This window comes from Oryza sativa, chromosome 1 (assembly GCF_034140825.1).
Source record: "Oryza sativa Japonica Group chromosome 1, ASM3414082v1".
In the NCBI taxonomy this organism is placed as follows: Eukaryota; Viridiplantae; Streptophyta; class Magnoliopsida; order Poales; family Poaceae; genus Oryza; species Oryza sativa.
In genome coordinates this window covers 33,363,727-33,379,161 of record NC_089035.1, presented here as the reverse complement: position 1 = coordinate 33,379,161, position 15,435 = coordinate 33,363,727, and the positions used below count along the sequence as shown (strand labels likewise).

General features: G+C 41.3%; 2 protein-coding genes across 5 annotated transcripts; one reads left to right on the top strand and one right to left on the bottom strand.

The window, feature by feature from the left end:
• Nucleotides 1-215: 215 nt before the first annotated feature.
• Nucleotides 216-4,878, bottom strand: LOC4327160 (myosin-binding protein 1). Its single transcript, XM_015794804.2, has 6 exons — nucleotides 4,516-4,878; nucleotides 2,597-3,637; nucleotides 2,344-2,511; nucleotides 2,171-2,257; nucleotides 1,917-2,081; nucleotides 216-1,842 (listed from the first exon to the last, which is right to left on the bottom strand). The coding sequence occupies exons 2-6, from the start codon at nucleotides 3,549-3,551 to the stop codon at nucleotides 527-529; spliced, it is 2,691 nt and encodes an 896-aa protein (XP_015650290.1). The 5' UTR covers nucleotides 3,552-3,637; nucleotides 4,516-4,878; the 3' UTR covers nucleotides 216-526.
• Nucleotides 4,879-8,804: 3,926 nt separating this feature from the next.
• Nucleotides 8,805-14,362, top strand: LOC4327159 (uncharacterized). 4 transcript variants are annotated; one of them, XM_066304410.1, is made up of 7 exons: nucleotides 8,805-9,078; nucleotides 9,850-10,197; nucleotides 10,575-10,709; nucleotides 10,777-12,691; nucleotides 13,338-13,453; nucleotides 13,570-13,661; nucleotides 13,814-14,362. In XM_066304410.1, the coding sequence occupies exons 2-7, from the start codon at nucleotides 9,876-9,878 to the stop codon at nucleotides 13,919-13,921; spliced, it is 2,688 nt and encodes an 895-aa protein (XP_066160507.1). In that variant the 5' UTR covers nucleotides 8,805-9,078; nucleotides 9,850-9,875; the 3' UTR covers nucleotides 13,922-14,362. The 4 variants fall into 4 exon arrangements, with proteins under 4 accessions (XP_066160507.1, XP_015620358.1, XP_066160504.1 ...); XM_015764872.3 differs by having other exon boundaries at nucleotides 9,844-10,197; XM_066304407.1 differs by having other exon boundaries at nucleotides 9,816-10,197.
• Nucleotides 14,363-15,435: the final 1,073 nt, after the last annotated feature.

The window sequence follows — 15,435 nt, the reverse complement described above, 5'->3', positions numbered from 1 at the left end:
TCTATGACTACTTCATCGGGTTGGAAAGTTCCAGATTTTGCATATACGTGTTTGTGGTTTTCTCTTACAAGCCTAAAAAATGCTGTAATGGGCTCGGAAACGAAAGAAGTGTTGTGATTTTGCAGTGGCAGGTCGGATAGTTGGATGCCAAGGTAACGGAGCTGAGATGTTCCAGGGTCCAAATAATGCAAGTATGCAGCAACCTGGAGAAGCAATTCAAAACTGAAGGTACCATCGAAGTCTATTTCAACTTCAGATTATATACCCACATGACTCCTTTGCTGCTATTAAGATGAACAAATCTGTCTTGGAGTAATACAATTAAAAAAATTATGAGCAAACCCAAAGCTCAAAAAAATGAAAAACATGCACAGCTTACAATTATGTCTGCCTTGTGTTTAATACAAGCTTTTTCTATGCAATTTCCCTCAAACTAGAACAGATTGCCAAGTATACAATTTACAAGATGGATGGGTATCTGCTATACAAATAAGTTGTGTAAAAAACTAAAAAGAAGTTGTGCGTGTTATTTACTACCAGCAATTGCTCGCAGTTCTCTTAGGTTGCTAGCGATTTCCTGAATAAACATCACACCTTCTTTGCCATTCCTGAGTGAGTTTATGCTATGTTCAATAAAGTTGCGGTCTCCTTCTAGCGTCTTCAATCTTTTGTTCAAGTTTGAGATTTCTTCTTGAAGCGTGCTAAGATCAGTCTTCCGACTCACTGTTGAAGAATGAGCTTCTTTAGCTAAGAAAACGGGCTCCTGGGCCTCTCTTGAGCTTTCTTGGCATTGCAGTGAGCCATCATCTACAACGTGCATTTTGTTGGAAAGGTAATCCTCTATGACATCTGAATTTGACAAGTGAATGTTAGTACTGTTGTTGGAGTAGGATTGAAGCTTCTGCTCCAGCTTCGTCAAGCAATCAACTATATATGCCCTCTCCTCTTCAAAGCTCACTAATGAATTTATACCACTTGGTGTGGTAATTGCAGGAGCTTCAAGACCAGTTTCATCAAGCAAAGTTTCGGCAATGTTTTCTTCATTAAAGGAGACCTGATTGGATTGTTTCTCTGTTGGTCCACCTGCAAACTGCATCCTGTAGTTTTCGAGCTCAGCTTCCAATTCCTCTATTTGTTGTTCCCTCTGAGCAAGTAGCTCGTTAGCTTTAGCAAGCGCATCACTATCATACTCTGCTTGTTCTTCCATCATCCGCTGGTAATGTAAAGCTTCCATCTGCATGGCAGCCTTGTCATCCTGCAATCTGGTAATCATAGCCAAAGCTTGACTTGCAGCAATCGCTGAAGCGTTCCTTTCTTCTTCCAGTTCCTTGCAGAGGAGGTGTATAGATTTTCGGTCAAGATCAATCTGTCGTCTCAACCGTTCAGTGGCACTTTCACCTTCCATCTCACTTACAGTGCTACCCTCCAGTGACTCCAAACCAGATGCATTTCTCTCAATTGAAATTCTGTTCGTGATGTTCTGCACTATCAAATCATCACCACGCCCATACGCACGTGGGCTAGGGCCTGGGTCGACCCATGGAGCCTCGAGTCCTCTGGAAGCCGAGAGCTGTGACAGCAGTAACCTCAATTCTTCATTTACACTAGAAGAGGAATCCTTTCCAAGAATCACATCAGTCAAGGTGGGGGATGGCAAGCTACTCTTGGCACCAATGGCAAGCTTGTAGGCTTCATTCATGCTAATCTGAGTGCTTAGAGATGGTCTCCTTTCACCAATAGTCGCGCTTGTTTGCGGATGTTCCTCGATGACATTGAGACCCTGAAATACCTCACTGTTTGGTCTAATAGCCTGTGGTGATATAGGAGCTTCTTCCACAAAACCTAACCAAAAGGGTTAAATGTAAGGACCAGTTTTTGAAATACTGTTGCTTGAGGGAAGGTAGAAATCAACTAACCTTTTGCTGTAGGATCTTTGGAATTTGTATTGGAAGGATCTTTGAGTGCCGCTTCATGTGTTACCATATCACAAGTCTGTTCAGCCTCCTTAGCATAATCTTCAGCTTCATCAACAGCTTCAGAACTAGAATTAACTTGTGAAACATGGTCATCTCTAAAATTAACTGAAAGGGAAAACAGGTCGGAATAAAGAAACCTTTCAGACATATATCTTGATTCTTGAGAAATAGTCAGTCCTGAGGTACAGCCTTACCTGGATCATCATCAACCAATGCACTTTTCTGGTGAAACTCTCTACTTGATGTAACAGTAATTTCTGACCTGTGACCTTCCAGATCATCTGACATTTTTTTATTGTGATGGGGGGTTAGACGAACAGGAAGAAAATACCATTCAGTTTATTGTTAAACTATGATTAAGATATACCTATTGTGCTGTTGTGCTCTGAAACAGCAATGTTTTGTTCTAGTGTTGTGGACTGTGATGAACATGGATCAATGGTGCTTTCACTCGCTCCATGACATGCCTCGTTGTACCCAAGATTCTGAGGTGACTCGACACTTGATGCAACTGGAACTTGGGAAACATTGACATCTGCATGATTATCTATGCTATTAATCTTTCAAACTGAAAAAGAAGTTCAGTAGGAGTCATCCCAGTTTGGGGAACTAACAGTTACCTGTCAAACCTGACTCTTCTTTGACAGCTAGGGGATCATGCTGGCATGTCTGTTTTTCTAATGAAGCATCTTCTGCTTCCATTTGGCCCTCACCAATTATACTATCAGGATGATCATCTACAAGAACATATGGCAAGGATATATCATATGAGTCACCAACATCGGTTTCCATCGGAACATTCATTTCTAATGGCCTGACCAACTCAGTGGAAGAAGCAGCAAATTTCTCGGCAGTGGCATCTTCATTCAAATCTTCCTCCATACAATTGGTTTTATGATGGTGTGAAATTTTGCCATCATCAGCACAGGGAGCCTCATCCTCGGAGCCAGATGTCATCTGCAGCACACTGTATCGTTCATGGATGGAGTGATCACTCTGGTGACAAATATCTTTATCCAAAGATTTATCCACTTGATGAAGTATGGAATAATCTGTGCAAATCTTTGGTGAGCAAACAGCCTCAGCAGGTTCTAGTTCTGTGATCATTCGAGAAAACATTGTCGGTCTCTGTTGTGTATAATGCTGTGCACAACATGAGCAAATTCTTGTATCATGGGAATATAATCCTTGATTACTATCAGGTAGAGTGGCAGCCATTGTTGGCTCATCGGTGCGGTCATCATTGTTTTCTACAAGTGAGTCACTGCATCTCTCACACATACTTTGGGCACCTGCAAGTTTCTGATGTAGACGGCAGAAGGCCAAAGATGAGATCTCTGACTTGTGAGTTTTGCAGATCAATTCCCTGTAGAAGCATGGTTTCTCATTACCCAGGACATGGTCTAGCCTTGAGCAGAAAGGGCACGGTGCCGGTAATCTGCAGAGGCGGGCAAATCTGGTGACCAAGAAGCAATAAACCGCATCGATGAACAGCAGCAGCATCAAGATCCACTCGAGCAACACCGATGACAGTGTGGCTGACAATCTCCGTAAGGTTGGCATCCTTGTACCCATCTTTGAACAGTATGCTCAATTCTTCACAATTGCTGTACTCAAGTTCTTTAGATTGGTGAAAGGTGGCTGGTGTTGAACCAGAATTTCTGAAGGAATCAAAAACAAACTTAATGAGTGAAGTGTATAATTGATCCTACTAATGAGTAATGATATGCTGTTCTGAATAACATAGCAACTACTCATCAAAAGCTGTAAACATCAAAGTTTGGTGGGATTAGGACGGCCTTTTATCTCATTATTGAGCACTGATAGAACGGTAAAGTAATGATGGCGGTGTCATTGTAGCGGATATGCTTGATTTTGGTGAACTAAAGGCGAGCTTAGCTGGAGAAAAGACAGGAAAACCGAACACCAGGTTGGAAAACCACTAGAAAACAGAAAATCAAAAGCGTCCAGCTCTAGCAGCAGCCATAATGGTGATCAATAGACCCAGGACCAAGAGAATGTTGGAAGCATCAGTCCAAGTAGTAATTGTTACAGGACAATTTCAAGAAGCATTAAGAACAGTGATGCTGCACAGAAGAGCTTTCTTTTGAATCCCACAAACTCCGATGATGAAAGAACAGCTCAAACTGTCTCTTTTGTAAGGGGAGAAAGAAAAGAACCTCTTTGAAAGCTTGAAAAAATTTTAACACCAAAACAGACTAAACTCTTCCAGAAACCACCCAGCAACAGAACAAAATCCGATCAAACAAAGAGAACAATAAGCATAAAGCTAAGCAACCTAGCACTACTATAGCCTGCACAGCGGATTCCCCTATAATTGACTAGCCTCTCCCATGTAAGAACAGAAAACTCAGCAAAATCACACCATCCACCGGGTGTGCTCCCGAGCTCTCCAAACTACAGAAGCAACCTAGAACCCGAGCTCACCAACTACAGAAGCAAACCTAGAAACGAAAGCTAAAGAAAGCAAGGGAAGAAGAAGAATGTTCCGAGGATCATCCAGCAAGAACATACATACCTGCAAGCTGCAGCGGGGTCGCCGCAGCGCGCTGAGCCGAGATCCCGATCTGCGATCGCGGCAGCCAGGCAGGCAGGAGCAGAGGGCAAAAAGAGAGAGAGAGGAGACGGAAAAGGTTGGCATGCGCCGACCAAACTCGCCACGCCTGAGCTATATTATTCCCACCCGCCGGAACGAGCCAAAAACGAAGGGAAGGGAGACAAAGAGAGGAAGCAAGTGGAGTGGGGGCGGCGGCGGCGGCGGGGGTGCGACGCCTCGCCGGGGCGGGGCCGGCGGGCGGCTCAACCGAAAGTCGGCTACGCGGGCCGGCCCGGGACAGCGACGCCACCCCGGTCAGCCAGCCGAAAGGTAGTATGGTTGGCTGGCTCTTCCTTCTCGTCTCCTCGTAATACTGTACAACATTTGTATTTTGGAACACGAAATTTGTTTAGCCCTTGTTTAGTTATAAACTTTTTCTTCAAACTTCTAACTTTTCTATCACATTAAAACTTTCCTACACACACAAACTTTCAACTTTTCCATTACATCGTTTCAATTTCAACCAAACTAAACACACCCTATTCACGGGAGATGTGATGACTACTACTCCATCATTTTGTTTATTTGAGAAATAAGCTAAACAATATATTTGTAAAGGAATACTTACTATGTCAATATAAGAGATTTTAATATTTTGCTTACACTGTTTAACCATTCGTCTTATTAAAAAAATTAGAATTATTATTTTTTTGACTTATTTTATTATCCAAAGTACTTTTAGCACAACTTTTCGTTTTTTATATTTGCACAAATTTTTTGAATAAGACGAATTGTCAAACAGTGCAAGCAAAATGTCAAAATCCCTTATATTAGGGGACGGAGGGAGTAATAATTTGTAAATAAAACTTTTAAATACGTGTTTTAACGATCTAAAAGCAAATGCTAAAAAATAAACTACGATGGAAAAACCTTAAATCAATGAAATTTTAAATTTCGGCTGATAAGTATAAGAGTCAATCCATTTTATGCCATCGACAAAGCGCGGGTCTACAGTATGCCACTGACAAAACTCAGTTCTACAATATACCATCGAATGACTCATTTTCTTCCTTATATGCAATCGACGTTAGTCAACCGTTAGTCAACCGCCGTTAAAAGATGAAAAATGACCATTTTACCCCTAGCATAAAATTGAGATTTTGCATAATGCCATATCGCGGTAAAAAATCTTGGATGATAAAAAGACAAGCAATTTCTATTTTTCATCAATGAGAATAAATAGTGGATCATGATCAGTGAAATCGATGAGGATGCATCGTACCCTAGGGGTAAAACAGATATTTTCTTGCTCTTAACGGAATTTGACTAACTGTTGACCGCCGGCGATGGTATGTAAGGAAGAAAAGTAGTTATTCGATGGTATATTATAGAACTGAGCTTTGTCAATGGTATATTGTTGAATCCATGCTTTGTCAATGGCATAGAATGGATTATCTTTATAAACATAAGCGAAAAGATAACATCGCACGAGTTTAAGGTTATGTGTATTTTTAATTGTTTGGTGCAATTTTTTTAATTGAATCGCACGAATTTCATGTGCTCCGAAGAGTGAATCGCGTGTTAATATGGTTTGACTGTACTGGTCTCAACGTACCTCCGGATGTAGTCAACAATGATGTAGATTGTTGTGCTGCCGGTCGTTGCTCGCAGACTATGGAGTTAATCAAATAGTAAATCAGCTCATATTACCTTTTTTTGCAAATTAGTTTAGGCCGTTTTCTATCGTACAGTGTCCTGTTTCAAACAGTATAATACTTGTTGGATACTGGATATGGTATTCTATCAGTATGAACTAATATATATTAGTACTAGTTGATATATATCAGTATATATAAGGCTGATACCCGTTGATGACATTTGATATCCATCGGCATCGGTTGGTGAAGGTTTTATTGTGAGCGTGGGACGCGTATTGTTGCCGCTCAGGTGATGTATATGCATGGTGCATTTCCCTGCGATTGGTTGCAAGTGGAGGGTGTTAGGCAGTTGGCTCTCGATAGTAGCACCTAATGAGCAACCAAACCTTTCTAGTTAATATATTATGAACTTTCATTATTTTTCAAACCTTTTAAAATTGTAATTTTACGAATAAACTTTTCCTAACTAAATTTTAAACTCTAAACATTTTGATCACGTCACATCGCCTTGTGTGGCAAAATAAAATTGTCATACCCCCCGCTAGACTGGTGTGACGAAACAATACTCACTTTTGGCAGACTGGCGTGGTCGGCCAAATAAAACACTGGCACACCAGTCAGTTCGACATGGTCTTTTTTTGTCACGGTTGACGTGGTCAAAATGTTCATATTCGAAAACAAGTTTTGGGAGAATTTATTAATAAAGTTAAAAATTTAAATGGTTCAGAAAAATAAAAAAGTTCCTTAGAGTTCCAAGTTTAGTATACGCATAGACTCATGTAAGCATGATAATTGTTGATATGGAAAAATATCACCTGATGCTTCATACAATTAAATATTCTAGCACACATCATGGTTTCCCAAACCACCGAGGCCGGGGTTACCGCGCGGTAACCGCGGTAACTGTGGAAAACTGTACGAAACCGTGCAAAATTTATCAAAAGTTCAAATTATTTTTAAACTTATTTAAATTTAAGAAGGTTACCATGGTTTTTCTATTATCGTACCCGCGGTAAGTCCGGTAACCACGGTAACCGCGCGGTTACCGACGGTACCATAAACCTTGTAACACATGCATATATGCATGAAACGTGGTGAATTTAGTTATACAAATATTCAAATAAGAGTTAGCGAGTCAAACTTCAACATTAATATTTCAAGCTTTAATTAAATCAATGGCTATTACATCGTTTGTAAAGGTGTTAGGTGCTTAGGGCATTAGCAATGCGTCCTTAATCTGTTATACCTGAGCTGCCAAATAGACTAGGAACTTCAAAAGCTACAAGGTTCACAATGCAATGTGACTTTAATCTGGACACATAAAATCCGGAGACAATCATGGAGGCTACTCAACCGACAGTGAGCGTGACCCAGCCCACCTCGTAGTCTTGTAGCCTCAAACTCATCGCATCTATCCCTTTGACTCGTCGTCTCCAGAGCCACGACTCCTCACATTGCATCGCATTCCCCTCCCGTGACGCATCGCCTTCCTCGCCTCCTCCCACGCCACCTCGCCGACGACAGCCACGGCTGTGCCAGCTCTTGCTCCCGGTGTCGATCCACAGTGACGACGACCTCCGCAGCTATGCCTGCTGCAGCTCCCGGCGTCGGTTTTGCCCTACTTCCACGGCGAGCGAGGAGAGGCGAAGAGCGTGGGAGGCGAAAAAGAGAGCGGCGCTCGCGCGGGAGGGAAGGGCGAGCACGGAGAGCGAGTATCACGCGTACGCGAGGACGACCAGGAGGGCAATTTGGGGATCGAGGGGGAAATCGCGCCGGGAGGAACGGCGCGGCGAAGCCACGGCCTTCCCAGTGCACCTCAACCTCCTATCCCCATGCCACCGATTCTCAATCCAGCCAAAGCACGGGTGCCTAACTTTGGTCACGCGCGCTTGTGTCTTGTGGGCCCAACGAGAAACGTGGCGGCGATTTTCCACCGTTCGCATACGTGGACCGCCCGGGCCAAACGACAGCACACGACACCGTGAATGGTCTTATCGTGACCGTGGTATATTCTAACCTCTTATTTTAGGTACCACTGTCTACTATGACAACAGTGATGGTCGCTATCTCTATTTATAATTTTTATGTGCTTTCACTAGATAATATGTGTGAATGACATGGCGTCCACGAGGTATGTGACGATAAATCCCAAATCCAGAACATGGAAATTCAAATCCAGGGACAAGACAATCAGCATCGGAATGGCCAAAATGGGGGAAAAAAACCAGCAGACCAGCTCATTGTCACCCACATCCCTGTCTCTCTACCCTACCATGGACAGCTCCCCCCCGGGAGCCGCATCGGGCGGCCGTCGTTACCCCCGTCGCCGACGCCGCGCGGGCCGTCGGATCCCCGCGCAATCATACACACGTGTCGCCGTCGCCCTCGTCGTCGTCGTCGCGGCCGCCTCCGCGGCATCCGTAGTACTAGTAAAATGCAGCGCGGAAGGCGGAAGGAGGCGGACCCAAAAAAAAAAAAACCGAAAGAAAGAGGGTAGCGGCCTCCGAGCTTGTGTCCCAGGCGGCCTCTACGTGGCTCAACCACCGCCTCGCGTTCCGCGGCCGGGGGGCTCGCATGCAAGCCTAGCTAGCTTCACATTCCCTTCCCTTCCCCGCATTGCTGCGAGCGACGCTGCTTCTGCTTGCTTGGTTCGCTTGGCCGCCGCCAGATGCGATCTTCTCCTTCCTCTCCGATCCTCTCCTTGGCCTCCTTCCTCCCGTTGCTAGCTCGTGCATGGTGGCTTCTTCTTCTTCTTGCGCCGGTTTGGTGATCCTTGTTGCGCCGGTTTGGTGGTGATCCGATCGAGGACGGAGGAGGAGCGCGCGGGGGATCCGGTGATGGGAGAAAAGCTGTGAAATGAGATGGTGGTGATGCGCTACTCCCCGAGGTGGGCTGCTGCATCACAGATTGATGATTGAGTAGAAATCTATTATACTACGTCGTCTTTTCTTGTAGATGGTTTCTTTGTGCTGTTTAATCTGCTTTTTCTGTAGAGCTTTAGTTTTTATTTTATTTTATTTTTACATATCACGTAGAAAGATTACAGGCTTTTTTTTAGAAGGTGAAAAATTGCAAATTTTTTGAAAGAACGAAAAATTGCAAATTGAGCGTAGATGCATTTTTTTACTCTTTATCTTGGTCGTCTGATCCATCCACGGATTCGTTTGGGTCTAGCTAAGACCGAAAGGTATCAAGAAGCTGGGAATATCTGCTTTTTTGGACAAAAAGACACAACAAGATTGGAGTTTTTGCATCTACTAGTTCATTTATTAGGATAGTTCGATTCTTGCATATGAGTGGAAAAGAACTTATAATAGACTAGTCTTGACTCTTGACTATGACTCTTATCAGTTAGATGGATGCCCAACTGCGTTGTTATTATACAGCAGTATAAGAAAAATATGTACTTTTGTCATTTGTAGGGGAACTCTAATTTATAATTACTTTCTACCTTGCATGTATGCTATGATATGAACAGAAAATTTTCTTTTTGTTTATCTGTTAATCTTTTCAAAGGGTCCTATTTGATATGCTCCAGTGTAAAAGAAAAACAGACTCATGCCATATGTCCTGCAAATAATCCTATTATCTTTTAGCTAAAAAAAAAATCCTCTTATCTTATAGTCTACTGAAGGCATATGGTGGCATTCAGGTGCAGGTGTAAATGCAGTCATAATATTCGGCATGAGATCTGTCTCTGAGCTGGTGTGGTCTCCGGATGAGGGTTTGAGCATTAAAATTGCAGCGTCCAGCTTAAGTACAAGGAAAACTTCTCTTCATTGGAATGCAGATACCTTGAGCATAGTAATATCTTCACCTCAACAGAGTGGTGCTGGGGAGAGTGGTCATATCATAGATGCTACAGTAGAAGACGCAGAAAAGATGCCATCCCAGTTACGAACTCGCAGTGACAGTTCAGCGAGAGTATTCATGTCTAGCCCAAGTAGAATAAGAAACACTGATGCTCAACAATCTACTTCTATAAGATCACATGGGCAAGATTCAAGTAAGTTTAAAAGACATGAAGGTTTTGAGTAGTTCAAAGGCAGTTTGTTGATGCTTTGATTTTATTGGCCTAAGGATCTGCATTTATCAGTTGTTGTTCGTCTTAGCAGCACAACTTTTTCAGGACAAATCTAACAAGAGTACTGAATTAAATTTTTGAAAAAAAAAAGAGAGAAGGAAACTGCTGAATTAACTTTTCAAGAAAAGTGGAGACTGCTGAAATTAGCATAATCAGCACAAATTGTAAAGCATCTCTACTGATTGTTTGCTATGGGCATCTGTTACCTATTATCCAAATAGAATAAAAATCTTATGGGTTTTCCATTTCTTTCATTGGATGGCCATTTCCTCACTTAATGCCTGGCTTAATACCTGTAGAATACTGTGGTGGGATGGATGTGATGAATGAAGGGAAAGAAACGTCTGACAACTTCTGTGTGGATAAGCTGGAGAAAGAGGACGAAGTGGGTAGCTGTCCCACAAGATACTGCAACGATACTTCCCACAGTCTAGGTAATCAATTAAGAACCATGCTCTTTTCAATTCCTGACAGTGGAGACCTTACCGTAGCATTTTACAGGTTCAGCTTCCAGAAAAGAGGTCATGCCTATTATTGCTGAAAAACAGGCTTTCTGTGCAACTACTGTCCATGATGAAAGATCTTGGGCAGCTAATGCTTGGCGTGCTCGATTAGTAAAAGCAATTAGTCAGAAGGACTCTGTTTTGCCAAAGAATGCAGACAATATACATTCAACTTCGGCCTTTGGGAGCATTGGTAATACAGAAAACATGCCTGGCAAATTGACAAGTATGCTAGGTAATAGAAATGACAGTAGCCAAGATCAGGCTATGCAGGAAAAGCATAAGGATGGGCTTATTGTTGCTAGATGTGAGTCCGTGTCTGCTGTGAATCCTGTTGCTAGATGTGAGTTAGCATCTGGTGTTAATCCTTTAGCAAGACATGAGTCGACATCCGGTTGTAATCCTAGAAAGCTCGAGAAGGGGAAAGAAAAGCTTATCTATGATATGAGTAATTGTGTTAGCAACACAAATGAAGGTGATGACAGCAATGAGAGTATAGAGAGCTGCCCAAGTACAAAAGCTCCGAAGCGGAAGCATGGTCAATTTTCTGCAGCTGAGATGACGTCTGGAAATAAAAGATGTAGAAGGGAAGATAATGAGAGTTCTTGTTCAGGATTATTCCACAAAAATGATAGCTCTTTCTTTAACTGGATGTCAACTCTCACTAATGGAGTAAAGGTGTTTGATGAAACTACTGCTGTTCCACTTAATCAGAAGTTTTCAGCAGCTACAGGAGAGGAATTTCCAACAAACCCTGTGCCACTTCAAAACAACTGTGGTGTTCCGCTGCAATCCGTTGGCTTCAATTCTCTTTTTCAATCTCTTTATAGTCAGAATGTTATGATAACTTCAAGAAATACCTGTCACCAGTCAGAAAGCAGTTACACCGCCAACAGGCTAACACTGGGTTTCAAGAGTAGCAAACCAGTTAGCATGGGCAGAGAAACTCTTAATGTGGCTACTGAGACTTTAGCTGCGGGCAGAATTCAAATGGATTCTTATGGTGACAGAGGGGCATTTCAAAATCAAATGGGAATTTTCCCTTTAAGAGCAGAAAGAAATCAGAATGGGTTCCATGGAAGCTCTTCAAATGCTGCATCGGGACATAAAGATGATTTCTCAGAAAGCTTATGGGTAAGTAGACTTTTGCCAAAAACACCCATGAAAGTGATGGACACAACGCGCTGTGATGAAGAAACTGATTTTTGTTCTGCTAACCCAAAAGGTTTAGGTGATAGTTCATCACCGCAGGATTTTAATGTGGAGAAGGAATTAAACAATTCACAATACTTTACTAGCAAAGGAAGTGACAATGAAACTACAAGTAGCAAATGTGCGGCGCCTCAAGACGAAAATAAACCATCAGAAACAATGGCATCAATTTTTGCTAAAAGATTGGATGCGCTTAGACATGCAAATACATCAGCAGTACATGTGGCCATTACATGTGACCATGGAACACCCAAAGGGCGTAATCACAAAACAAGTTCTTTTGTTGTTAGTTACAATAGTCATGATGAGCAAGAATCTGGACAAAAAACTCACAAGTCTTCTGGTGGAGAAGGAAGAATAGTTTTATGGACAGGTGACAAAGGTAAGGAACAATTATCTCCTGGGAATGACAAAGAATTAGGAGAAAAGGTTTTGTCTAAGCATGAAAATCAGAATTGTGAAGGGAGCTCTGATGGAAAGGTGGTACCCCCTAAATGTAATTTAGAAACAAACACATATATTGAAGAAATTGATCGGAAGAGACTACAAAATAAAGAAGGAGCACCAAATTCCATGGAGAATCAGCCAGATAACAAACAAATGGTACCTTATGGTATTGTGCCCAATGATGTTTATGACGAAGCAAGTGTAGTTTTTGGAGCCTTGCAGAGGCTCCGTTTGTCTCGCTCCGATATAATAAGGTACTCTAAAGGATTTTACGTATCATCTTTGAATTCTGGTACTTAATCATTTCTACCTTCTATCTAAATCATGAATGCTTGGGTTTGGAGATTCCATAACATTTTCTACATTTAAAGAAGGGAACATCGAAAGAATCACATTAAGGAATATTTCATTGGGCAACAGTAATTCTCATATAGCTTCATATGGTAGTCTGCTGTTTTTCAGTTATCAAGTACTTCATAGGGGTGACTGGGAAAAGTCACCGAGCTACTGAGCACATAAAAAAGTTACCTTCTATGAAAAACGACATGTGTCTCGGCTACTATAAAGTAGAATATGATACATCTATTTAAAGTGACCATTGCTAATGAGAAAATGAATAATGAGTTGTAAAAAATGATACATATGCCTTACATTCCCCTAGGAAGCCAAAGGTGCCTTAAAATTAAAATAGCTTTGAGAAATATTATTGAAACAGTGTCTGTAGTATTAGTAGGTATTTTCTCTAGTTTAATACTAATATCAGTGTGTTCTGGACTTCTGTTCATTGATCAAATTAATATACATAGGGGTATCCCTCTCTATGTAAGTGATCTCCAAGTTAGGGAAAATCCTGAGAACCTGATATTTAATTCATGTGTTTGTACTACTATTTCTTGACAGATGGATGAGGTCACCAGTTATGCACACCACCTTAGATGGCTTTTTCTTGCGTCTACGATTTGGTAAATGGGAGGAAGCATTGGGTGGCACTGGATATCATGTTGCCAGGATAAATGGTAAATGACTAAACAATTGTGCATAATATGTTGCAGAATAATGTGTTCCTTTCTTTTTTAAAAAAGAAAAAACAATTAGATAAAAGGAAAAGGAAGTGATATGCCTTCTCTTACAGGAGTACTGGATAAGAATCGCCTTTCTGTGACCATCAGGAATTCAACTTGCCAAGTAGATTCTCGCTTTGTATCCAACCATGACTTCCACCAGGTAATGTATCAAAAGATAGTACTGTTGTCCAAGTTGTTATGGACCACGGAACAACAATAAAAAAAATTCCAAGTCAAATCTTTTTTTTTCTTGGAGGGAATTTTATTGTTTATAATTCAAAGTCTAAGATAAGTGAATCTCATCTTTTCTAGGATGAGCTGAAGGCATGGTGGTCAGCTGCCATGAAGAGTGGCTGGAAACTGCCTTCGCAAGAAGAACTCAATACGAAGCTACGAGAAAGAGAGCTGCTTCGTTTTTGAAACGGAAAAGGCACAGACGCCCCAGCTCCAGATGACAGATGCCAACATCAATTACAGAGGTTTTTCTCTTGCTTGCCTCTGGTCTGAAAACGCCAGCGATGCAAGCATCATCACTACCGGTCAGGCTAATTAAGTTCTGCACTGTACTGCTGGGATTGCTATCCCCACGGTTGATGGTATATTGAGAGAGAAATCAGGCTGCCGTTTCGTGCCGTGGCGTAAGCAGCTTGTATTGTATTTTAAGTACACGATTTGACGATTTGATTTTTACGATCGGATGAGCAGTTGCACGAGTTGTTAACTACTTATTGCTCATCCTATCTGCTGTAAATAGGAAGCTACTAACAGTCACAGTGCAGTGCAATCGTACAATTTGTACTACTGCTGCTGCTGAATATAAATACTTCCTGAAAGAATAAAAAAAGTTATGCTGGCTGCCAATCTATGCTGTGTTGGGCTGGGCACCTATGGTTGGAACTCATCCTATGGACGTAAATGGACGTAAAACGACGCAACTCATGTTAGTATGAATTATTTAAGTATCATAACTTTTAAAATAGAGTAATACAATTTTCTGAAGCAATCTTTCCATATATATATATTTTTTTAAAAATACAGTTTATCAGTTCGGGAAGCATAAGTGTGAAAAACAAATAAATAGAAGTTGGGAAATAATATATTCGGACTCATGGATGATAGATTGACGGGTGAAAGTAAGTTTAGAAAGTATAATACTAGTATTTTTTAAAAAAAAATTAATAAATGTTTGATAAAGAAAATTTTCTTTAAAAAACGGATTACATTATCCAATTTAGGAGCTGTTTAGATTTTAGCCAAAATAAGCCTTACTAAACTGTGTTAATATTACCAAAATTTTGACAGGATTTTATATGTATTTATCAAAGTTTGGTATCAATCTAAGGGCCCTTTTGATTTGTAGGAAAAGTATACGAGATTTGGAGGATTTTAATCCTATGGAAAATATTTCTATGGAAGCTTTTGAAATAATTGATTGAATCCTATTCTATCCTCTAAAATTCCTATGTAATAAGTAATCCTATAGAGATTTTGGAGAAAAGTTAGCAAGAGGTTCAAACTCTTGGAAAAATTCATTTGAGTCTATCTCTTTCATCCGATTACTGTGTTTTTTCTGTGGTCCAATTAAACGGTCATTCTTGTGTTTTTCCTGTATTTTCTAATCATCTGTTTTACACTTATATTCCTGTCAAAATCCTACGTATTTTCTATTCCTCTGTTTTTCTATTCTTGTGATTCAAAGGGACCCTAAATGTAAATATTTTTTTAGCCACTTTACTTAAAAAAATGACATTAATCTGAACTGTCCCTTAATAGCTCGAGAAGTGTCTCCACGATGACGGGGCCTCACCCTTGAGAGGCGGAGATCACGCCCGATACCGTCGAACGGCGAGCGCGGCCGCTTGCGCTTTGGCATCAGAGCCGCGCGCGTAACGCATAAAACGGCAGATTAGTCGTCTGCCCGTGTCCGTCTCAGC